Source organism: Zosterops lateralis (genome assembly GCF_965231275.1).
Source record: "Zosterops lateralis genome assembly, chromosome: 35".
Classification (NCBI taxonomy): Eukaryota; Metazoa; Chordata; class Aves; order Passeriformes; family Zosteropidae; genus Zosterops; species Zosterops lateralis.
The window spans coordinates 336,658-361,007 of NC_139795.1; the positions used below are offsets into that span (position 1 = coordinate 336,658).

The window sequence follows — 24,350 nt, forward strand, 5'->3', positions numbered from 1 at the left end:
GCTCGCGCTTTTGCTCCGCTATTAAAGGGGCCGCGCCGCCTCTTAACTTTTTTCTGTCCGGTTTTCCGAGCGCCTCCGCGCCGTCCGGGTGGGCCCGAGTCCCCCCCGCCAGACTCCGCCGCCGCCATGAGGGAGATCGTCCACATCCAGGCAGGCCAATGCGGCAACCAAATCGGCGCCAAGGTGAGCGGAGCAGGCCCCACCTCCATCCCCCGCCAAGGCGGCGTTGCCCCTTTAAGAGCTCCCCCAACCTTCGCGCGCCAAGACAAAGGGTGACCCAAACCAGAGCTATTTTACCCAAAAATCGGCGTTTTCCCGCCGAAGAGGCAGCTCTCAGGGAAGGAGGCGGTGCTGAATTTAGCGGGTTTGGGGTTAAAAAAAAAGGGATTTCGTCGTTCAATGAGGATTTTCGGCGGTCGGATGCGCCCCCTACACACGCGGCCGCAAAATGGCGGCTGAGGGCGGCGGCCCCGAATCGCGGCGGTTTGCCCCCAAAATCGCCCTATTTGGGGCGTTCTAAGAACATATGCTGATTTTTTCCTAATTCAAGAAAATATTAAAAAAAAATTTGGCCGCAAGTGGCGCTTTTTGCCCCAAATCGGGGGCTTTAGCCGAGGCTGGGCGGGGAAAGCGCCAAAATGGCGGCGAAAAGCTATGAAATTAAAGGCTTTAACCCCAGAATTTAAACTTTTACAGCAATTTAATTCTAATGAAATCTAAAACCTGGTTTGCTTGTGATTTCTAAACATTCAGCTTTAAATCTGTTTTTTTCAGACTCAAAATAATTTGTTGTCACGCCAAAACCGGGTATTTTCGCCCCTAAAATCGATTATTTGCACAACAAACCTGTCCAATTTTACCTCCAAAATGCGGATTTTTTTGCCCCAAATTAAGAATTTTGACCCCCAAATCGTGCGTCACGCCCGGAGAGATCAGTTCCTAAAATGGGAGGATTTAACCCCCAGAAAAGCGGTTTAATGTTCACAGTAAAGGCTTTTAGCTCATAAATAAGAAGCGTGTTTCTATTTTTTTGATCCAAACACTTTTTTTTTTGTTCCGAAAAATTTTTTTTTAGTTGCAAACCTAATATTTTTAAACTTCTTTTTAAACCACGGGATATGATAACAAAAAACAGTTCGTTTTTTAATCCTTAAATGTAAATTTTAGATCATTATATGGAACACCGAAAAATAAAGTTTTTCTTCCATTGAATCAGCTTTGTTGCCTAAAATGCCCGTTTTACTGCTAAAAATGGATGATTTTCTTCCACAAAAAACCACTTTTATTCCTAAAATATTAATATTTTAGACTGAAATGTTTTTGGTTCTTTTCATTGATGAGGGTTTTTTGCTGCTAAAATGCGGCTTTTTGTCCCCAAAACATTTTTTTTCCAGCCCCAAAATGGAGCTTCGGAGCTCCACCTCAGCATCTTTGTTGTGCAAAATAACATTTTTCATCCAAAATCAAGGCTTTTATCCCCAAAACGTGGATTTTTGAGGAAAAAAAAGTAATGGGTTTATTTTCTGAAAGTAGAACTTGAGTTAAAATCGGGGTATTTTTGCAGCTCGTTGGCAGTTCCCAGCCCCAAAATGGAGGTTTCCAGCCCCAAAATGGAGGTTCGGGGAAAGAATCGCAGCTTTGTCCTCCCAAATCCGCTTCTTTTAAACACAAAATTATTACTTCTGCTCCAAAATTAACAGGTTTTATTTCAGATTCATTCTTTTTAGCAGAAATTGGCGATTTTTGCCCAAAAAAGTGTTGTTTTAGGCCTCGGAATTTACAGTTCACACTGAAACGACCTTTTTGCTGCTTCAAAAATCCCGTTTTTTCCCCTGAATATTTACTTCACCTTCAGAACGGCTTCTTTGAACGTCGTATTTCATTTTTTTCTTCATTAAATGTCACTTTTTGTCAAAAAATGGCCATTCTCAGACTCAAATCGATCTCTTTGTGTCTCCAGACTGCATTTCCTGTTCCCTTAATAAACAATTTCTGCCCCATCCCAAAATCTTTGTTGTCCAAAATGCCTGAAATCGGAGTTTTTAACCCTAAATTGGGAAATTTTTTTTTTAGCTTTGGGAAGGAGGCTTTGAATCGAAATTACAATTTTGAGGCCAAAAAAGCTATTTTTACTTTACAGAAAATATCGACTTTTAAGAGGTCAAATTAGCTCTCAAAAAATGGTAGTTCTGCCCGAAACCCGCATTTTTTCACTCCAATATTTGCAACTTTTACCATTAAATGTTATTTTCTCCCTCATAATCTATACTTCTATCACTTAATTTTTATCCCAAACTGACATTTTTAGGCCTCGGAATTTACAAATTTGTTTGCTAAAAAAATCCTGATTTTTTCCAAATTTGGTCTATTTAAACCCATTTTTTCTCATTTGCCCAAAATCTCAGTTTTTTCACCTCAAATAACACTTATTGAAACCATTCTGTTCCTACATTCCCCATTTTTAACCCATTTCTCTCACCAGCCCCAAGATCTCCATCTTTAGCCCATTTTTGCCCACAACCCCCTAAAACGGCAGATTTTAGCCAATTCCTTTCTTCAGCTCCAAAATCAGCATTTTTAAGCTCATTTATTCCTTTTTTTAACCTTAAATTGTTGATTTTTATTTTCTTTTGTCTCTTAGCTCCAAAATTAATATATCTAATCCCATTCTTCTCAGACCCAAAACCGTGGCTTATTAAATACGTTTTTCCACATAATCCCACAAACCACAGTTTTAATCTCAAATCACTATTTTTTACCTCTTTTTTTAAATTGTCAATCCCAGAATTACCAGTTTTTACACAAATTACTGTTTTTATCCTATTTCTTCCTCTGCAGCCCCAAAAACTCCCTTTTTTGCCGCATTTTTTTTCTTTAGCCCTGAAATCACCTTTTTTCACCTCATTTTTCCCTCAGTCCATGCTCCCTCCTCCCCTTCCAGGACCCATTTTAACCCCAAACCCTCACATTTGTGGGGTCTCACCTTAAAATACAAAACTTGAAGCCCTCTGAGCTAATTTTGGGTGTAAAAATCCTTATTTTGGGTCAAAAAAAGCGCGCCGATTTGGGGTGCAAAAAACTGATTTTGGAGGGGTTGGTTTGAATTTTAACGATTTGCCGCCATTTTCCTGCGTTCCCGCCCTTTTGAGGGAGCAGGGCCGCGCTGCCCTGGCCATGCCCCTTTACAAAGCCACGCCCCCAAACCACAAAAAGAGTCCTAAAAATCACGTGTTTTTTACCCCAACAAAGAGCGCTGGAGTGGCTGAGGGTTGTAGCCCCAACCTTTTAGGACCGGACCACGCCATAAATTTACTTTAAAGGCCCCCAGAATTCCCATTTTTTAACCCGAAACTGGTCCTGACTGTGGATGAGGTCTTTGACCCCACTCCTCACATTGCCACACTCCTGAATTCCTTTAAGTCTCTCAAATCCTTTGGTTTTGCTCCAAAAAAAGCAGCCTAAGAGAGGTAAGCAGACCCAGACTAACATCTCAATTTTCCTGTAAGGTCCCAAAATCCCCTTTTTGTCCCCTAAATGAATGTGTAGTAAAGTGGATGTGGCCCCACCCCTCTACAAGCTTCACCCACTTTAGCCCAGACCTCGCCCCCATTTCCTTTAAAATTCTAATTTTTTATCATCAAATCCCAATTTTTAAATGCTCCTCATGGCTATTTCCTACCCTAAAATTCCTAGTTTTTTCTTAGCCCCAAATCTTCATTTTCTCCCCCAGAATCTGGTCTCGGGTGTAGCAAAGTGGTCATGGCTAATGCATCCCCACTCCTCCTTAAGTCCTACACCCACAGCCTTCCTTTAATCCTTTCAAGTCCCCATATTCCACCTCCAAATCCCCAAGTGTTTTTCCCCAAAATTCCTGTTTTTCCCCAAAAATGGGGTCTGGGATGGGCATGGCCCAGCTGACCCTGTTCCTCCTTATGCCCTGGCCCTTTAAGCCCCGGACCATGCCCCCAAATCCTCATTCCCCACCCCAAAGTCCTCATTTTCCCCCCTAAAATCCCTGTTCTTTTTCTTCAGATTGTTGTTTTTTTCCTCCAAAATGTGGTCTGGGGTGGTGTGCCCCACCTGATCCCACCCTTTCACCAGCCCCACCCCTTTTCCCCCAGACCACACCCCCAAATCCCCATTTCTCCCCCTAAAATCCCAACTTTTCTCCTGCAAATCCCCATTTTTTCCCCTAAATCAGGTCTTGTTTGTTGGAAAGTGGGAGAGGCCCTGCTGTTCCCCCTCCACAAGCCCTGCCCCTTTTGCCCCAGACCACTCCCCCAAACCCCATAAAATCCCCATTTTTCCTTCCAAAACCCCTGGTTTTTTCCCTGAATCCCTGGATTTTGCCCCAAACTCTCTTCTGGGCTGTCCCCGAGCTATCCCCATGTTCCCACAGTTCTGGGAGGTGATCAGCGACGAGCATGGCATCGACCCCACGGGCACCTACCACGGGGACAGCGACCTGCAGCTGGACCGCATCAGTGTCTACTACAACGAGGCCACAGGTGGGGACACTTGGGGACACCTGGTGGCACTTTAGGGCAGCTGTCACCCTTCCCTCGGGCTCCTCTGCTCTTCCCTCCCCCATTGTGTCACTGCAGTGGCAGCTGGGAGGTGCTGGGTGGCACTTGGTGGCTTTTGTCACACCCTCCTCAATGTCACCTTTGTCACTTCTGTCTGCTGTTACTTTGTGACTTCTAGTGTCACTTTGTCACCTTCACAGTACCACCATTCCCTGCTTTGTCATCCCCTCATATAACTTTATCCTCCTCATTGTCATTCTGTTCCCAGTGTCACCTTCCTGTCCATTGTCTATTTTAACCCACGTTTCACCGTGTCCCGTTGTTCCCCCTCAGTATCACCATGTGCATAACCTGTGTCACCTCATCGCCTGTGTCCCTGAGTGCCACCCCCCTCCTTTGTCACACCAGTGGTGTCACTTTGTCCTGTCGCCTCCCAGTGCCACCCCCAGTCCTGTCACCTTGCAGTGTCATCTCCCAGTGTCACCTCTACCCTGGGGACTCCCTGGTGTAACCCTGTCCTTTGCCACTTCCTGTGTCACCCTGTGAGCCTCTCAGTGTCACCTTGTCCACTGTCATCCCCAAGCCTCTAAACTTCCTGGTGGCACCCTGTTCTGTCACACCTCCACCCCAGTGTCACTTGTCCATTGTCACTCCCTAGTCTATGATCCCCCTGATGTCTGCTCCCATTGTCATCCCCAGTTCTGTGACCCTCCTTGGTGTTGCCCCACCCTGTGACACCCCCTGGTGTCACCTCATCCTGTCACCTCCTGTGTTACTCATTCATTGTCCTCTCCCAAGTTACCTTGTCCATTGTCACCTCCCAGTGTCACCTGTCTTTTATCCTTTTGTCCTCTTCCCTGTTCCTTTGTCTCATTTTGGGTGTCTTTAGTACCAATTTAAAGATTTTTGGGTTTATTTTGGGGGTTTGGGGTGTGCTGGGGTCTTATTGAGGTGGTTTGGTCTGAATTTATGGATTTTGGGATGTGGTTTGAGAGTTGAATTTTGGGATTTTGGGGTGTGGTTTGGGAGGTTTTGAAGTGAATTTGGGCATTTTGGGGTGATGAAGGGTAGAGTTTTGGAGGGTCTGGGTTTTTTTAGGTCTATTTGCAGTGATCTTGGATATTTTTGGGGGTTATTTCAGTAGTTTGGATGTTGGCTTGGGGCAGTTTTGGGCAGATTTGGGAGGCTCAGGGGTTCATTTTGGGGTGATTTTGGATGTTCTAGGCTGACATGAGGTAGTTTTGGGGTGAATTTGGGCATTTTTTGGGGCACTTCAGGGTTGAGTTGGTGGGTTCTGGGTTGTTTTTAGGTAACTTGGGGTGATTTTGAGTATTTTAATGTTTCAAAGTTGGTTTGAGATTATTTTGGGATTTTAAGTATTTGGGTGTATTTTTGGGGTGTTTTGGTTTTGATTTTAGGTGGGTTTGGAATGATTTTTGGGATGATTTGGGGTAAATTTAGGTGGGTTTGGAGTGACTGAGGTGGTTTGGGGTAATTTTGGGATAGTTTTGGGGTGAATTTAGATGGATTTTTGGTGGATTGGAGGTGACTCCAGATACTTTTGGGGTGATTTGGGGTGTTATGGGATAATTTTGGGTTCTTCGGGGCTGATATTGGTTCTTTTGGGGTTCTGTTTTTGGTGTAATTCCAGGTGTTTTGGGGCTGTTTGGGGCATTTGGGGGATGGTTTTTGGCTCTTTCTGGTGTGATTTTTGGTATTTGTTCGTTAACTTTGAGCATTTTGGGGACAATTCTGTGTGGTTTTTGGGTAATTTAAAGTATTTCGTGGGTAATTCCAGGTACTTTAGGGATAGTTTTGGTGTTTTGGGATGAATTCTGGTGATTTTGAGGTAATTTTTGGTGTTTGGAGTGTTTTGTGGAGAATTCCAGGTGTTTCTGGGTGATTCTGAGTGGTTTTTGGTAAATTCTGGGTGGTCTTGGGGTATTTCCTGCTGGTTTGGGGGATAATTCCAGGTCATTTGGGGTATTTCCAGGTGATTTTGGTGCAATTATTGGTGTTTTAGGGTACTTCAGGGTGGTTTGGGGTTAATTTTGGCTGGTTTTGGGGTGATTTTTCTGGTTTTTGGTGATGTTACCAAAGGTAAATCCAAGCGCAGAGCCATCTTTGTGGTTTTCGGGTGAACTTTGGTGGTTTTGGGGTAATTCTGGGTGGTTTTAAGGTAATTTGGGGTGGTTTGGGGTTAATTCTGAATGGTTGTGGGTTAATTCTGGGTGGTTTGGGGAAAAATTTTCGCATATTTGGTCCTTCCTCAGGGGGTAATTTCGTGCCTTGACCACCCTGGTGGTTTTGGGGTAGATTTTCCCATTTTTGGGGTTACTCTGGGTGATTTTGGGGGTGATTTTTGTTGGTTTTGGTCCCTCCCAGGGGGTAAGTATGTGCCCAGGGCCATCCTGGTGGATCTGGAGCCCGGCACGATGGACTCGGTGCGCTCCGGCCCCTTCGGGCAGATCTTCCGGCCCGACAACTTCGTCTTTGGTGAGTGACACCCTGGGACACACTTGGGGACATTGGGACACCAGGGACAGCTGGGGGCTCCTGGGGACATTGGGACACACTTGGGGATAAATGAGACACACCTGGGGGCTCCTGAGGGACATCTGGGGCACACTTGGGGGCTCCTGGGCATACTTAGAGACATTGGGACACACCTGGGAGTTCTAGGGACATTGGGACACACTTGGGAACGTCTGGGTATATCTGGAGGCTCCTGGGGACATTGGGACACACTCAGGGGCTCCTGGGGGTATTTGGGACACACCTGGGGACATCTGGGACACATGAGAGGGCATCTGGAGACACCTGGGGGCTCCTGAGGGACACGGGGGAAACCTTGAGGTATTTGGGACACACCTGGGGACACCTGAGGGATATCAGAGACAACTTGGGGACACACATGAATATTTAGGGCACCCGGGGACATTTCAGACACTCGGAGACACACCTGGGACAGTGGGTGGTGGCCTCAAGGGGTGGCAAGGGTCCCAAAGGGGGGGAGATCAGGGTCCCCATGTGTCCCCAAGGTGGGGTTGGAGGACCCAAGAATGGCACAAAGGTTCCCAAGTGTCCCACCAAGGTGGGGTTGAAGGCCCTCAGGTGTCCCCAAAGATAAAGATTTAAGGTCTCCAAGGAGGGGTATGGTGAGTGAGTCCCTAAATGTCCCCTAGGAGTAGTTGAGGGTCCCCAAGGGTGGGGAAGATCCTCAGGTCCCGCCGAGGTGGGGTTGGAGGACCCAGGGGTGGTACAAAGGTCCCCAAGTATCCCACCAATAGGAATCTGAAGGCTTCCAAGGTCCCCAAGGATGGGTTTGGGAGTCCCCAGATGTCCTCAAGGTATGGTTTTAAAGGTCCCTGAAGTCCCTAAGGTAGGTCAGAGTTGCCCAAGCTCCTCAGAAATGTTTTGAAGGTCCCCAAACATGGTCTGAGGGTCCCCAAGGTCATAGAGGGTGGGTTGAGTCACCCCAGAGAGGCATTGCAAGTCCCCAAAGGTGCTCTTAGGGTCTTCAGAAGTGGTTGGAGGGTCCCCAAAATCCTCAGGGCTGGTTCAAAGATCCCAGAGGTGATTTGAGGCTTCCCAAGGTGAGTTTGACGTTTTTGAAGGTGCCCGGGATTGGGCTGAAGATCCCAAAGATAATTTTGAGATCTCTAGGGTTGGGTTGAGGGTTCCCAATGTGGTTTGAGGGTCCTCAAAGCAGGGGTAGAGGTTCTCAAGGTCCACAAAGCTGGCTTGAAGATCCCCAAGATTGTCATGGTTTGGTTGAGGGTCTCCAAAGGTAACTGCAAGGTCCCCGAGGTTCTCAAAAGTGGTTTGACGATCTCCAAAAGTGGTTTCAAGGTTCCTTAAAAAGTTTTAAGGTTCCCAATGCTGATTTAAGGTCCCCAAAGGTGGTTTGAAGGTTCCCAGAGGTGTTTTCAAGACCCCAGCCCAACCCTTTCCCCCCCTTTCCAGGCCAAAGTGGTGCTGGCAACAACTGGGCCAAGGGTCACTACACAGAGGGGGCGGAGCTGGTGGACTCTGTGCTGGACGTGGTGCGCAAGGAGGCCGAGAGCTGCGACTGCCTGCAAGGCTTCCAGCTGACCCACTCCCTGGGCGGGGGCACTGGCTCAGGCATGGGCACACTGCTCATCTCCAAGATCCGCGAGGAGTACCCCGACCGCATCATGAACACCTTCAGCGTGGTGCCGTCCCCCAAGGTGTCGGACACGGTGGTGGAGCCCTACAATGCCACGCTGTCAGTGCACCAGCTGGTGGAGAACACAGACGAGACGTACTGCATTGACAACGAGGCGCTCTACGACATCTGCTTCCGCACCCTCAAGCTGACCACGCCCACCTACGGTGACCTCAACCACCTGGTGTCGGCCACCATGAGTGGCGTCACCACCTGCCTGCGCTTCCCGGGCCAGCTGAATGCTGACCTGCGCAAGCTGGCCGTCAACATGGTGCCCTTCCCACGGCTGCACTTTTTCATGCCGGGCTTTGCCCCTCTGACCAGCCGTGGCAGCCAGCAGTACCGGGCTCTAACTGTGCCCGAGCTCACCCAGCAGGTGTTCGATGCCAAGAACATGATGGCAGCCTGCGATCCCCGCCATGGCCGCTACCTCACTGTGGCTGCAGTCTTCCGTGGCCGCATGTCCATGAAGGAGGTAGACGAGCAGATGCTGAATGTGCAGAACAAGAACAGCTCCTACTTTGTGGAGTGGATCCCCAACAATGTGAAGACGGCCGTGTGTGACATCCCACCACGCGGCCTCAAGATGGCCGTCACCTTCATCGGGAACAGCACAGCCATCCAGGAGCTCTTCAAGCGCATCTCAGAGCAGTTCACAGCCATGTTCCGGCGCAAGGCCTTCCTGCACTGGTACACAGGCGAGGGCATGGACGAGATGGAGTTCACTGAGGCTGAGAGCAACATGAATGACCTTGTGTCCGAGTACCAGCAGTACCAGGATGCCACGGCTGAGGAGGAGGAAGATTTTGGTGAGGAGGCTGAAGAGGAGGCCTGAGGGGCTTCTGCAGAGCCTGTCCCCTTCCCGGTGTGTTGTCCCAGAGAGGCGTCAACCGGTGGGCGGCGCCTTTTCTGTCATTGTCCTTCATCGTCATCAGCGTTGGCCTCGGTCATCATTGTCAGCAGCAGCAGAGTCCCCACCCGATCTTCAGCATTATCCTCAACCTTCATCATCATCACCCTGGAAGAGTCCCCCACATTCAGTGTTGTCCTCATGGTTCCCCAGTCTTGATCATGTTTGAAGAGTCTCCAGCCTTCATCATCATCATCACCAAGTCTCCAGTGTTCATCATCATGGAAGAGTTTCCAATCTTGATCATGGTTCGGAGCTCCAAATTTCTGTCATCTTTGTCCTTGAAGAGCTCCTAATCTTCATCAGCGTTGAAGAGTTCCCAGGCTTCATCAACATCATTCTTGAAAAGTCCCCAGACTTCAGTGTTGTCCTCACAGCCTCCAACCTTCATCTCTGTTATTCTTGAGGAGTCCCCAGCCTTCCTCATCGTGGAAGAGCCTCCAAACCTAAACATAGTCTGAGCTCCCAACTTCCGTCATTGTTGAAGAATCCCCAGGGTTCATTGCTGTTGAGGAGTCTCCAGCCTTCATCATGCTTGAAGAGTCCCCAGTGTTCGTCATTGTCCTCCAAGGGCTCTTAGCCTTCAATTTCCTCCTCACAGAGCCTCTAGGAGCTCCTGGCCTTCATTGTGGTCCTTGCAGAGTCTTCGATCTTCATCATCCTCAGCCCTTAGTCAAGGTCAGTTGCCCTTGATCATCATCATCATGGAAGAGCCTCCAAGAGTTTCTGGCCTTCACCTTCAACCTGGAAGAGTTGCTGATCTTCATCATCCTCATCATCATGGAAGAAAGAGCTCTTGACCTTCATCATGGAACAGCCCTGACCGTCATCATCACCTCTGCCCCTCCCCTGCTGCCACCTCGGCCTCCTGTCCCCTTCCCTTCCTCCCCCCCCCACCTCCATTTCCCTTATTTTGGGTTGTTTTTCCCAAATTTTTGTCAGTTTTTCCCCAAGTTTTGTTCATTTTTCCCTTTTTTTTTGTCCTGCATTTTTGTTTAATTTTCCTATTTTTCCCCAATTTGGTTTCTTCTTGTTTTCAGTAATTTTCACCTATTTTCCCTCGTTTTTCGTCAGTTTCCCCATTTTTGGTCATTCTTTCCATTTTTCCAATTTTTGCTGTTTTTTTCCCCATTTTTGGTTGCTCTTATTCCAATTCCATTTCTTTTAACTAGATTTTGCTTCCTTTCTCCCAGATTTTGGTTCATTTTTCTCTTATTTCTGCTTGCTCATTTTTTACCCATATTCCCTCATTTTGGGTTTGTATTCTTCAATTTTTGTTCATTTTTCTCAATTTTCTTCAGTTTTTCCCCTTTTTTGGTCCATTTTTTGCAAATTTTGTGCATTTTTCCCTATGTTTTGTCTGTTTTTCCCAATTTCCCTCCGTTTCTCCCCGATTTCCATCGCTGTTCCCGGTCGCTCTCTCCTGTTTATGGATGTTGTTTATTTTTTCCCATTTCTTTTGTTTTTCATATTGAAAAGTCGCCCCCGGGTCCAGAATAAACTCGGGATGGAAAAGCCACTGTGTCACCTCCTGGGTCATCTGGGGGTCTCCAAGGTCACTTTGAAGTCACCTGAGAGGTTCCAGTGTCACCTGGAGGACCCCTAATGTCACCTGGTATGTCTCCAGCTGAGGGTCTCCTTTGTCACTTGGAGGGTCCTGAGGTCACTTTGTGGTCCCCATTGTCACCTTGGAGGTCCCCGTGTCCCTCTTGAAGGTCCCCAGTGTCATCTGGGGGTCACTGGGAGGAGTCTAAGGGTCACTTGGAGGGTCCAGGGGTCACCTTTGTCACCTGGGTTGGGGGGGGGGGAGTCTCAGTGTCATCTTAGGGTCCCCAGTGTCACCTGGGGCATCCTCATGTTCCCAGCTGCAGGTCCCCATTGTCACCTCTTTGACCTGGGGGTCCCCATGTCCCTCCTGAAGGTTCCCAGTGTCACCTGGGAAGAGTCTTGGGGTCACCTGGATGGGTCCCCATATCCTCATCTGGAGGTCCCCATTGTCACCTGTTCCTCTTGTGTCCCCGATGTCACTTGGGGGTCACTGGGAGGGGTCCCTGATGTCATCCAGGGGGGTTCCCCTTGTTCCCTTTGGTGCCACCCCATGTCCCCTCCCCCCTAGATGTCCCTTTGGGATCCCCAAATCCCCCCTTGGTGACTCCAGTGGTAGCAGCACCATTGGGTCGGGACACTGAGGTGGTTTTTAAAGACAAGGTGGCACTTAAAAGGGAAACTGGGGCTGGCAGCACCTTGGGGACACAGTGACACTCGGGGACATGGCACTTCAGAGACATGACATTCAGGGGTGGCACCTTGAGGACACATTTGGGACATGACCAAGGGGAGGATGGTGGTACCTTGGGTACACTGCAGGGGTGGTGGCATTTAAAGGACACAGGGACACTGCTTGGTGGCACCTCTGGGACACTTTATTGACATGGTGACTCAGGCTGGTGGCATTTTAGGGACAGGGTGTGGGACCAAGGGTGGTGGCACTTCGGGGACACTTCATTCACATGATGGCACTGCAGTGGTGGCACCTTGGGGACACATTGAGGACAATACAGTGATATTTGGGGTTGGCACTTTAGGGATGCTGCCAAGGGGTGGTTGCATGCTGGGGACACTTGTAGGACATGGTGACAGTGCGGTGGTGGCACTTTATGGACACTCTGGGGACAAGGTGGCACCTTGGGGATAGTGACACTGTAGGGACACTCCGAGGACACAATGACATTTGGGGGTGGCACTTCTGGGACACACTGGCACTGCAGCAGTAGCTCTTCGGGGACAAAGGGACCTCAGGGCTGGTGACACCTTGGTGGCCTTGGGTGGCACTTTGGGGACACTGCATCAGGGGCTGGTGGCACTTGGGTGGCACTTTGTGAACACAGTGGGGTCCGGGGGGGGGGGGGGGGGTGGTGTGGTGGCACTTGGGGACACTTTGGTGTCAGTGGGAAGTGGCGCTCAGGGACACTTTAGGGACATTTGGGGACGTTGCGGTGGCGCCACCCTCAGGCTCTGTTGGGGTCACCTGAGGGGACAAAGGGGAAGTCAGGGGGGACCTGGGGGTGTCACCAAATGTCCCCAAATTCACCCCAAACCCCGCCTGGGACCCCCCCCCAAATTACACCAAAATCCATCCCAAATCTCACCTGGAACCCCAAAATCCCCTCCGAGACCTAAAATCCTCCTGGGACTCCCTAGACACACCTGGGACCCCCAAAGTTCCCCCCAAATCTGCTGGCCTCACCTGGGATCCCTTGGCCAGCGCTCCGACGGCCCCCGGCAGCCGTGTCACCAAATCCAGGATTTCTGAGGGAATTTTTGCCACTCCGACATCCCCGGAACCACCAACAAGCGTCACCCGGCGCGTCCCCAGGAGCGGCTGCGCCACTGCCTCAGCCACCTGCCCCAGGAGCCCGGGGTCAAACCAAATTCCAGTCACAGCTCTCAGATTCCAGCCACAATTCCAGCCCGGATTCCAAAATTCCCAAATTCCAGCCCAAAATCTCCAAATTTCAGCCTCAAATTACAGCCCCAAACTCCCAAATTCCTTCCCCAATATCCCAAATTCCCATGTTTTAGTGGCGAGTTTGAGGTCTCCCCCTAACTTCATGGATTTCAGAGCCAAAATTTCCTGAACTTCCTGAGAGTTTTCTTCAAAATTCTCAATTTCAGCTCAAAATTCCTGGATTTCATTCCCAGATTTTAGCCGCAAGTGTGAGGTTTTTCCCAAAATTCCCAAGTTTCACACTACAATTTGTAGATATTCCTCCAAAATTAATTTCAGCCCCAAATTCCAGCCTCACTCCTCAGGTTTTTGCCCTAAATTCAAGGATTTTTCCTGAAATCCTCAGGTTTCCCAGCGAGATTTTCAGATTTTCCCCAGAATTCTGGAATTTCAGACCCCCCCACATCCCTCTGGGGACCCCCAAATTTCGGGGACCCTTTCTTGGAAACCTCAAATCCCCTTAAATTACCTCCCCAGCCTCAAAATTTTGGGTCCCCCCAGATGCCCCCTTAAAGACCCCCAAATCCCCCAAATTTCTTTTTAGTGACCCCAAAATTCCCCTGGGGAACCCCCAGATCTTCCCTTAAGACCCCAAAATCTCCTCTAAATGACCACAGATCTCTCCAGGGGCCCCTAAAATTTGGGGACCTCTTCTTAGGGACCCAAATCTCCTTCAAGACACCCCAAAATACCCCCAAGTTGCCCTGAGTTCCCCCAAATCCCTGCATGGCATCCCCAAATTCCCCCTTAAAGACTCCAAACTCCATCCAGTGTCCCCAAGGTGGACCGCCCTCCCCAGGCCCCTGAAGTGTCCCTGAAATGCCATCCCTGAATGTCCCCAAGGTGTTCTTGAGGTGCCACCATCCCCAAATGTCCCTCAAGTGCCAGCCTGAAATGTCACTCTATCCCCAAGATGCTACCATGGCAGTGTCCCCATGCCCCCAAAGTGTCCCCAAGGTGCCACCAGCATCCCCATATCCCCAAAATGTCCCCAAATGTCACTCTGTCCCCAAGTGCCACCACCACCCCTTCCAATGTCCCCAAAATGTCTCCAAAGTGTCCTCAGAAGTGCCACCCCAAGGTGTCTGCAGGTGTCCCCAAGTATCCCTGCAGTGTCCCTGCACTGTCCCGACGTCCCCATCTGGGGCAGTCTCTGCAGTGTCCCTGCAGTGTCCCCATGCCCCCACCTGGGGCAGTGTCCCCAGTGTTCCCAACATCCTTGTGTCCCCACCTGGGGCAGTCTCCGCAGTGTCCCCAGTGTCCCCATGTCCCCACCTGGGGCAGTCTCTGCAGCACCATCTCCACCACGGCCGCATCCTGGAACTGCCCAAAGGCCTCAGCCTTGGCCGCCGCCGCTGCGGCTTCAGCGCGGGCACGGAGCGACACAGCCTCAGCACGGGCAGCGCCTGTCACCTGAGGGGACACCAAAAGTGGGATTGGAAACCCAGAAACAGGATGGGGACTCCAAACACAGGGTCAGAACACCCAGGAACAAGGTCAGGACCCCCAAAAATCAGATTTTGAACCCCAAAAATGGGATTGGAACACCAGAAATACGATTGGGCATCCTAAAAATGGGATTGGGACCCCAGAAATGGAAGCGGAACCCCAGAAATGGGGTCAGAAACCCAAAAGATAGGATTGGAAACCCAAACTCAGGATTAGAAACCCCAAAAAATGGGAATGGGACCCCTGAAAAGAGTCAGAAACACAAAAATGGGGTCAGGACCCCAGAAATCAGATCAGGACCCAAAAACCAGGATCAGGAACAAAATGTCACAACTTGGACTCCCAAAATCCCACCTGGGACAGCCCAAAAGTGGGATCAGGACCCCCAGAAACAGGACTGGGGACACGAGAAATGGATTGGGGACCCCAAGAACGGAACTGGGGACATTGGAAACGAGGTTGGGGGCCCCAAACATGGGATTGGGACCCTCCAAAATTCCAGGAGAGCCAAAAATGCCCCAGGGAACCCCAAAAAACTTCAGATTTGGGGCCACAAACCCCACCTGGGACCTCCCCAAACCTCACCCGGGACTCACCCAAAACCCACCTGGGATCCCCCAAAATTCTGTCTGGGACCCCTAAACCCCCCTTGGGACCTCCAGGACTCACCTTGAGGGCCTCGGCCTCGGCCTCAGCCTGCAGCAGCACCTGTGTCCTGTAGGGGGCGCCAAGTCAGACGGTGGAGCTGCTCTTAAAGGGGCAATGCTGTAGTATGAGTGGGCCCATCAGAATAGGGGTGTGGCCTATTTGAAGTGGGCACGGCTTCTCTTAAAAGGGAAAAATGGGTATTTAAAGGGCAATGACAGTGCCAAGTGGGGCATGTGTCTCTTAAAAAGGTAAGGACTACAGACAGACTGGTGGGGCCCACTGAGGTGAGATGGTGGCTGACTTGGAGGTGTGGCTTCTCACTCAAGGGACATGGCTTCCCTTAAAAGGGCCACAGCTTTTCTAAAGGTAGTAGCACCCACCAGGGTGAGTGTGGCTCCCCTTAAGGGGTGGGGCTTGTCCTAAAGGGGCAATGGCTCCAACCGAATTGCTAGGACCCACCACAGTAAGGGTGCGGCTTCTCCTTAAATGGGCAACACCCCTCTTAAAACAGCAATGAATGGGGACTCCCCAAAACATCCCCACACCTGAGTGGAGGGTGTGGCTCCCCCATTGAGGGGCATGGCCTCCCTTAAAGGGGCAGTGTCTCACCTCTGTGCCTCGGCCAACCTCTCCAGCCGGTAGCGCTCGGCCTCGGCTGGTTTGCGCACGGTGGCCTCGAGCTCCTGGCGGCGCCGCCCGACCTCCTGCTCCTGCAGCTGCGCCCGCTGCGCCCGCTCCACCAGCGCCACCTCACCCCGTTGCGCCGCGATGGCCTGCTGAGAGCGCGCTGCCTGCCAGGGACATGGGATAGGTAACACGGAGACATGGGACAGGTGACACAGGGACACCTCGCCCTGCTGTGCCGTGATGGCCTGCTGAGAGTATGCACCGCCTGCTGGGGCCATGAGATGGGTGACAATGCAGACACGGGGACAGGGGACAAAACCAGCAGGGGTGGGACACGGGGACAGGTGATACCAGGAACACAGGAACAGGGGACACCGGAGACAGGTGACAAATCCATTGGAGAGGGACATGGGGACAGGCGACACACACCATGAACAGGTGCCAAATACATCAGGAGAGGGACGAGGGGACAGGTGACACTGGGGACACAGGGACAGGTGACAGCAGGCAGGGACCCAGGTGTCTCCAGTGCAAGCTCAGGTGGCAGAGAGGGTCTTCAGGTGACCCAAGACACCCAAATTTGGGGGCAACTCCAGGATTTGGAGGTTCCAGGTGTTCTAGGGTGGTCCTAGGTGAGCCACGTGAGCTCCAGCCCCTCCAGGTGTGTTCCCTGTCCCAGGTGTTCGTTGCCTGTCCCAGATGTGTTCATTTCCTCTCCCATATGTGTTCATTATGTGTGCCCAGGTGTGTTCTCACCTGTAACTGGAAGGCCAGCTTGGCCATGGCCCTGGGATGATCTCAGGTGTGTTCATTACATGTCCCAGGTGTTTCTCACCTGTAACTGGAAGGCCAGCTCTGCCGTGGCCCTGCGGGCGCTCACGGCTCCGTCACACTCAGCCTGGGCCACCTGGAAGTCGCGCTGGGCCCTCGCCGTGGCCTCCTCGCTGAGCAGCTGCGCTGACACCTGCTCCTGCCGTGCCCGTGCCTCCTGCAGGGACACCAGGGGGATTGGGAGGGACCTGGAGAGACTAGGAGCACTTGGGCTACTGGGAGCACTGGGGGATGGGGTACTGGGAGCACTGGGAGCACTGGTGGGGCCGTGACCTCCTCACTGAGCAACTGCACTGACGCCCGCTCCTGCCACACCTGCGCCTCCTGCGGGGACACTGGGGGGTCTGGGAGTACTGGGAGAGACTGGGATGGAACTGGAATGGGACTGGGATGGTACTGGGAGCACTGGGGATGCTGAGGGAGTTTAGGGAATGGGGGTACTGGGGGTACTGGGGGCACTGGGATGGACTGGGAGAGCAGCAGAAAAGGGGTACTGAGGTATCGGGGGTACTGGGAGCACTGGGATGAACTGGGGGCCACAGAGAGCGCACTGGAGGGCACTGGGGAATACTGGGGATGACTGATAGGAAGGTGCTCCAGGTGTGCCCAGCTGTCCCCAGGTATCCCCGGTGTCACTCACGCGGATCCCAGCGTCGCGTTTCGCCTCGGCCTCTCCCACGCGGGCATCGCGCTGCACCTGCGCTGTGCGGCCCTTGCCGAGGGAGCGCAGGTAATCCTGCATAGGGACACCTGTGTCACACCTAGGGCACACCTGTGTCACTCCCATTCCCTCCAGGTGTATCCCAGGTGTATCTTAGGGTCCCCCAGGTCTCCCCATCTTGTCCCTGGGCATTTCCAAGTGTGTCCCAGATGTGTCCTGAGTGTGTCTCAGTTGTGTCCTGGGTCTCCCCAAGTGTGTCCCAGATCTATCACAGCTTCCCCACAGGTATCCCAGGTGTCCCCAAGTGTATCCTGGCTGTCCCCAGCTGCCCCCAGGTGTGTCCCAGGTGTCCCCAGCTTTCCTCAGGTATCTCCCAGATGTCCCCAGGTGTGTCCCAGGTGTCCCCAGGAATAACTCGCGTATCTCCCAGGTGTATCCCAGCTGTCCCCAACTGTGCCCAGGTGTCCCAGGCATCGTCACCTGCTCATCGTGCACATCCTTGAGCGTGTAGCTGACCACAGAGATGCCCATGTTCACCAGATCAGATGAGGCCACGCGAAAAACCTGATCTGAGAACTTCTGCCGGTCCTTGTAGATCTCCTGGGTGGAGACAAGGGGGTGGGGCTTAATTTGGGCAGGGCTCAAAGGGGCAGGGCTTATTAGGGTGGAGTTAAAGTTGGGTGGGGCTTAGCAGGGTAGATCCCAAAACAGTGGCAGGGCTCAAATTGGGCAAGGCTTATTGCAGTGTGGCCCAGAGGGGTGATTTAGCAGGGTGGGGCTCAAATAGGGCAGGGCTTGGGAAGGCAGGGAGGGGGCTTAGCAAGGCAGGGCTTAGCAGGATGGGGCCTGAGGAGTGGGATTAAATTGGGCATGTCTGAACGGGGTGGGGCTCTTAGGGGCAAAAGAAAGCAGGGTTTAGCACAGGAAGGGCTGATAGGTGTGGCTTAGCCAGGGGTGTGGCTTGAGGCAATGGGTGGTGCCAGGTGGGACCTGGATCTGGGGGTGTGGCTCTGGTATAAGGGTGGTGCCTTAGGGGGCATGGCTTCACCACTGGGTGTGTCCTCCTCTAGGGGTGGGGCTTTTCAGGGGGCAGGGCTCATGGGTCAAATGGGGGAGGGATCTCTTAAAGGGCCACATCCCATCCCAACAGGGGGTGGTGACTGGTCCCCGAGGAGGTGTGCCCATCCAGATGGTGTGTCCATCTAGGGGGCGTGGCTTCTGGGCCAATGGACCTTTCAAGAATATCTGGGATTTCTTAAAGGGGCCACACCCCATCTTAGAAGGGGCGGTTTGGTTGGATCCCAAGTAGGTATGGCCGTCCTGGGAGGCACATGGCTTCCCTAAAGTGGGCGTGGCTCCCTCCCAGCCCCACCTCCACAGTCATGTGGGCCATGATGGCACGCTGGTGGCCCTCCAGCGTCTCCAGGGCAATCTGGCCAATCTCGCTCTCTGACTTGCCCAGGAACATCTGGCAGGCGGCTGCCAGCATCTCCTTGTTCTGCCCCTGGATCTTCACCTGCAGAGAGGAGAGGATGGGATCATCTGGGGATACCCCCAGCCATCCCCTGGACGCCCAAAATTGGCATGGTGCCTTTAAGGGGGTATGTGTGGCATTGCCCTTTTAAGAGGCCAGATGTTTGGCAAGGTGCAGACCACCATGGCAATGCCCTTTTAAGGGGTCTCATCCTCTTGGAGAGGGCTTGGGGGTCCCCACAACCCACAGCCCGTTTTTTGGGGGGATCCTACCCCTTTAAAGGGGTCACCACCACCAAAAACCCCTTTGGAGGGGTGTCTGGGCCTCCCCTAATGGAATTTTGGAATCCCCATCACCCCAAGCCCCTTTAAAAGTTGGATCTTGACCCGTTTAAGAAGGGTTTAGGGGGGCTTCCCCCATCAGGAACCCTTTTTGTTTTTTAAAGGGTTTCTAAAGTGTTCTTTAGTGGTTCCTAAAAGGTTTTATAGCAGTTTTTAAAGGGTTTTGTAAGGGTTTTGTAAGGGTTCTTAAATGATTTTTTAAATGTTTTTTAAAGTTTTTTTTAAGATTGTTTAAAGGGGGGTTTTAAAAAGTTTTTAAACAATTTTAAAGGGGTTTTAAAAGGGTTTTTTACAGCCTTTAAAGGATTTTTAAAGGCTTTTAAAGCGTTTTTAAGGGATTTGCCCCCCTTGAGGATTTTTTGGAGTCCCCACCACTCCAAGCCCTTTTTAAGGGGGATTTTCCCTCCCATTACAGGAGTTTGGGGATCCCCAAAACTTCAAGCTCCTTTTAAGGAATTCCCCACCCCTAAATGCCCCTTTAAATAGAGTTTTTAACCCTTTATGTGGTTCCAAACCCCCTTTAAAGAGCCCCTCCCCTTCCCTCAGTTTGTTTTGTGCTTCCATCACCGCTTTAAGACACCATTACGTGGGTTTCACCATCACCTCCCTTAAAAGGGCAACGCCACGTTGGTTGGTTCGGGCAGGGGAGCCCGTGGCGGGGGGGAAAAGGTTTACGGGGGTCCCAGAGGGGAATTTGGGGGTCCCGAGGGGGATTTAGGGGGTTCTGAGTGGATTTTGGGGGATCCAAAATGTGCTTTTGCAAATCCTAGTGGGGTTTGGGAGTACCCGAGGGGGATTCTGCGGGTTCCCAAAGAGATTTTGGGGGTTCTGAGTTGATTTGGAGAGTTCTTAACGGGGTTTTGGGGTTCAGGGAGGGTTGGGGGTTTCGAGGGGCATTTTGGGGATCTCGGGGGGATTTTGGGGGGTCATGAGTGTATCTTTGGGGGTTCCAATGAGGGATTTTTTGGTGATTTTTGGGGGTATAGGAGGGTATTTTTGGGCTGGTTTTAGGGGATTTTTGGGGAATTTGGAGATTTTTGGGGGTCCAGGAGGGGATTTTTAGGGGATCTTTGGGGGCAATTTTTGGAGATATAGGAAGGGATTTTTTGAAGGATTTTGGGGGGTTCTGATGATGGATTTTTGAGGGTCCAGGAGGGGATTTTTCAGAAGATCTTTGTGGGTTCTGATGGGGGATTTTGGGGGGATTTTTCTGGTGGTTTTGGGGGTGTTTCAGGGTTACCTGGGCAATGCCGGTGACGGAGATGGGCACCCCGTGGCGGGTATAAACCTTCTCGCTGCGCACTGGCAGCGTCAGCGTGTTCAGGGAGATCCTGGGGGGAACCCGGGGGGTTATCCCAAATCTCGAGGTAGCCCTCCCCTCCCAAACCCCAAAAATCCTCCTCACCGCTGGATCTGCTGCAGGCACGGGATCACCAAAACCCGGCCCCCTGCCACCATCACCGGGGGGCTGCGGCAGAAACCTGGGGGGCACCGAGAGTTCGGGGGAACCCCAAAAACCCGGGGGGTCCCCAAAAACCCGAGGGGAGGCAGAATCCCAAAACCCCAGGGGAGATCATAAAACCCCGGGAGAGGAAAGGGAGACACCAGTAGGAATCGCCAGGAGGGGTTTGGGGGGGGTCCCAGGAGAGGTTTGTGGGGGACTGAGTGAGTCGGGGGGACCTCCAGGAGTTTTTGGGGGGCAGAATTTGAGGGGGGTCCCCAGGAGTCCCGAGGGGGACAGGAGGAATGGATGGAGGGAATCCAGGAGGGTTTGGGGGGGTTGGGAGGGGTCCAAGGAGTCCCAGGGTGGGACTGGGGGTCCCGGGAGTTGGTTCCCAGGAGTTTTGGGGGTTCTCAGGAGATTTTAGGATTCTGAGGGTTCCCTGGAGGGTTTTTGCAGGATTCTGGGCGTTTTCGGAAGTTTTTGGAAGGCATTCTGATGGTTCCCAGGAGATTTTGGGGAGGATTCTGGGGTGTCCCAGAAGGGCTTTGGGGGGGATTCTGGGGGTTCCCGGGAGTTTTGGAGATTCCCAGGAGATTTTGGGAAGGATTCTGGGAGTTCCCGGGAGTTTTTTTGGGGGATTTGGGGGGGTTCCAGGAGTTTTTATGGGGAGGATTCTGGGGGTTCCCGGAAGGGGTTTTGGGGTATTCTGGTAGTTTCCAGGAGTTTTTGGAGGGAATTCTGGGAGTTCCCGGGAGTTTTGGGAGATTTTGGGGGTTTCCGGGAGATTCTGGGGGGGTCTCCAGGAGCCCCCGGGGCCCCCGAACTCACCCGATACCACCATGGCCTCGTTGGGGCCACAGGTGAAGAACATCGCGGCGGGGGAACCGGGGATCGATCGGGGCCGATCGGGATCGAGCGCCACTTCCGCGACCGCCGCCCCGATCCCGGCAGCCCCCGCGCTCGCCACTTCCCCGGGGCGATGACGTCACACAATTTCCCATTGGCTGCCGCGCAGGGGCGGGAAGAGGATATCTGTTCCGCCTGGCAACTACTGACGTTAATGATTTCCCGGTGCTCTATTGCCTGTGCTGCACCTACTCAGGTGTCCGTATTATCCATGGAAAATGAACGATTTCAGTACGGGATGAACCTGGAGGTGAGGGGAGTGATGGGATCTGGGGAGCTCCAGACCATGGCTGGGTCGTGGTCATCTCATGGTCATCCTATGGCCAGCTCATGGTCATCCCTTGGTCACCTCATGGTCAGCTCATTGTCAGCTCATGGTCATCCCTGGGTCAACTAATGGCCACAATAAATCATGGTCATCTCACGGCCATGTTTGTGTCATGGTCAAAATCATCTTGTGCTCACAGTCATGTCATGGTCATGGTCATGGTCATCTCCTGGTCACCATCATCTCATGCTCATGGTCATCTCATGGTCAGGGTCAGGTTATGGTCATGGTCATGTTGTGGTAATTGCTTGGTCGCAATACCTCATGCCTGGGGTCATCTCATAGTCAATGTCATGTCATGGTCACAGTCATGGACATTGCTTGATTACCTCATGGCTATGGTTGTGTCATGGTCACCTCATGTTCACCTCATGATCCCCATCACCACATGGCTGTGTCATTGTCATCTCATGGTCACAGTCCTCTCATGGTCATGATCATCTCATGATCATCTCTTGGTCTCAATACCTCATGGTCATGGTCATCTCATGGTCGCCTCATAGTCATGGTCATCTCATGGTCATAGTCACCATAATCTCATGGCCATGGTCACCCCATAGCCACAATCATTTCAGAGCCATGGTCAGAACGTGGTCACCTCACAGTCATCTCTTAATCCAAATCATCTCATGCTCATGCTCATGGTTCTGTCATGGTCATCTCATGGTCTTGGTCATCTCCTGATCACCATCATGTCATGCTCATTGTCATCTCTCTGTAATGGTCACCTCATGGTCATCTCAAGGTCATGGTTGTGTCATGGTCATTGCACGGTCACTTTGTATCATTACGATTCAGGACAGCTCATGTAACGACATGTAGAACTCAGATTTCTTCAGAGGGCTTATAGCAAAGCTTATTGAAAGACAGATTCTTTTTTTACAGTGTTTCGGTACAAACAATAGGATTGGTCCTTTAGGGCACCACCTTTTTGTAAACATCTCTACCAGTAAACAAGTTACCAGGTGTCAGGAGGAAACTATCTACAGGGATTGTTTATAGAGATTGTTTTGGGTTCCTCCTCATGACTTCCCATATCAGATTGAGAGAGTTTTGTCTTTGGCTTCCCCACAGGCTTCAAGGCACTGCCTGGAGCCTAAGAATCCATGTTCTGACCACTGTCAGTTCCCATATCTCACCCCTTTGTTTTAAGGCAGAACGCAGCATTTGTAATCTCCTGCAGGGCCCTTGCAGGAACGAGAACAAACACGGCACAAGAGGTCCCTTTAGTAACTTAACAGTTACTACATAGAACCTCAATTGGACACTGACTTAGAATGGTCAGGGACATTCTCTGGCACATGCTAGTGAATTCTTCACAATCACATCCAAGCACCAACACCAAGTCTTGCTGTTCATCCTTGCAAGGAGTCAGTTACCAATTCTAGTACAGTAACAAAACATCGTCAATCTGCTCAAAAATGAGTCTAACTTGTCAACACTCACTACTCTAGAAACAAAAAGGATAGAATACTTGTTTTCTACTTATAGAAAATCATCTAAATGATGATCAGCATCTTGATCATCACCTGAATGCTGGCTGTTGGCCACATTTGGGTTTTGATGTCGTGAGTCAGGATGAATGCCCCTTGCAGGTATCCACCGTACTCCAGTGCCTCCATGGAAACGGAAGCAAACCTACAACCCCAAGTGATGAGCCCACATGGGTCCTTCCACTTATAGTGGTCAGAGACCCAGACTTTCACTTGAGGCAGGTGCATCTTGATTGATGACTGCACTGAAACGGAAGTAATTTTGTTTTGACAGAACACGCCTTAGGATACCATGACCACATTCAACAATGGTTTGATCAGTTAAATTATGCATGCAAAACATGCACATATTTAAGTCGGCCAAATTCACCAATATGAATATCATCTATTTGCCAAAGCTGCAAGGCTTTCAGGCCTCTGAAGTTTACCCCCTGCTGGTAAAGTTGCAGCAAGGCCATGACAGTCAGCACAAGAACTGACAATGACACAAGACTCAGTTGGCATTGACTGGTACTGCTCCTGCAAAGTGTGTGCACTTTGATGGAAAATCATGCAACACGTTAACTTGCACAATTTTGTCAGGCTGAAGTGCTACCCATGTAGGGTTAGCTAATTTGTCAGCCCTGGGATTACCTTTTATTATGAAACGTGGTAAATTGGAGTGACTCCGAATGTGCATGAACAATCCAAACATTTAGTTATGTCTGCTACATAAGCAGATTCAATGACCAAATTCAGAGGTACTTGAAAAAATTGTTGAAATGCCATGGCAACAGCCCTCAATTCAATCATTTTTGTGGGCCAAGCCTGATCGACTTTCTAGCATTTGCCAGTCAAATCCGTCCTCTCAGGTAACAATGGCTTTTCCTGTTTTTCTGAACCATCAGTAAAAGTCAGTGGTCCTTGCACTGGCACCTGCAATGGCAAATTGATTGATTTTGTCAATTTCAATAATTTATGATTGAGAAGGTGATAAACAACCTGCCCTGAAAATCTGTAGCAAAGGAGCACTGTT

At 51.1% G+C, this 24,350-nt stretch overlaps 2 protein-coding genes across 6 annotated transcripts; one reads left to right on the forward strand and one right to left on the reverse strand.

Annotated features, from left to right (window-relative positions):
• Positions 1-6: 6 nt before the first annotated feature.
• On the forward strand, positions 7-11,144 carry LOC310921609 (tubulin beta-5 chain). Its single transcript, XM_083881789.1, has 4 exons — positions 7-183; positions 4,400-4,508; positions 6,912-7,022; positions 8,493-11,144. The coding sequence occupies exons 1-4, from the start codon at positions 127-129 to the stop codon at positions 9,548-9,550; spliced, it is 1,335 nt and encodes a 444-aa protein (XP_083737915.1). The 5' UTR covers positions 7-126; the 3' UTR covers positions 9,551-11,144.
• On the reverse strand, positions 10,590-21,908 carry FLOT1 (flotillin 1). Of its 5 annotated transcripts, none has more exons than XM_083881786.1 (12): positions 21,437-21,560; positions 20,570-20,645; positions 20,405-20,495; positions 18,722-18,865; positions 17,830-17,949; positions 17,329-17,424; positions 16,693-16,845; positions 15,840-16,021; positions 15,252-15,297; positions 14,409-14,546; positions 12,873-13,028; positions 12,027-12,159 (listed from the first exon to the last, which is right to left on the reverse strand). In XM_083881786.1, the coding sequence occupies exons 1-12, from the start codon at positions 21,477-21,479 to the stop codon at positions 12,049-12,051; spliced, it is 1,356 nt and encodes a 451-aa protein (XP_083737912.1). In that variant the 5' UTR covers positions 21,480-21,560; the 3' UTR covers positions 12,027-12,048. The 5 variants fall into 5 exon arrangements, with proteins under 5 accessions (XP_083737913.1, XP_083737912.1, XP_083737914.1 ...); XM_083881788.1 differs by having other exon boundaries at positions 12,027-12,653; XM_083881787.1 differs by lacking the exons at positions 12,027-12,159; positions 20,570-20,645 and adding an exon at positions 10,590-11,415 and having other exon boundaries at positions 21,437-21,908.
• Between the last annotated feature and the right edge of the window lie 2,442 nt (positions 21,909-24,350).

What these genes read in the sequence shown, in the direction of transcription:
- LOC310921609 (XM_083881789.1), top strand. Translation starts at nt 127, where the DNA reads ATGAGGGAGATCGTCCACATCCAGGCAGGCCAATGCGGCAACCAAATC. An exon ending in GCAACCAAATCGGCGCCAAG is followed by an intron (nt 184 to 4,399) that starts GTGAGCGGAGCA and finishes ATGTTCCCACAG; the next exon opens with TTCTGGGAGGTGATCAGCGA. An exon ending in CTACTACAACGAGGCCACAG is followed by an intron (nt 4,509 to 6,911) that starts GTGGGGACACTT and finishes GGTCCCTCCCAG; the next exon opens with GGGGTAAGTATGTGCCCAGG.
- FLOT1 (XM_083881784.1), bottom strand. Translation starts at nt 21,609, where the DNA reads ATGGGAAATTGTGTGACGTCATCGCCCCGGGGAAGTGGCGAGCGCGGG. An exon ending in CCGTCACCGGCATTGCCCAG is followed by an intron (nt 18,866 to 20,404) that starts GTAACCCTGAAA and finishes TCCTCTCTGCAG; the next exon opens with GTGAAGATCCAGGGGCAGAA. An exon ending in CCGAGGCCGAGGCCCTCAAG is followed by an intron (nt 14,547 to 15,251) that starts GTGAGTCCTGGA and finishes GTGTCCCCTCAG; the next exon opens with GTGACAGGCGCTGCCCGTGC.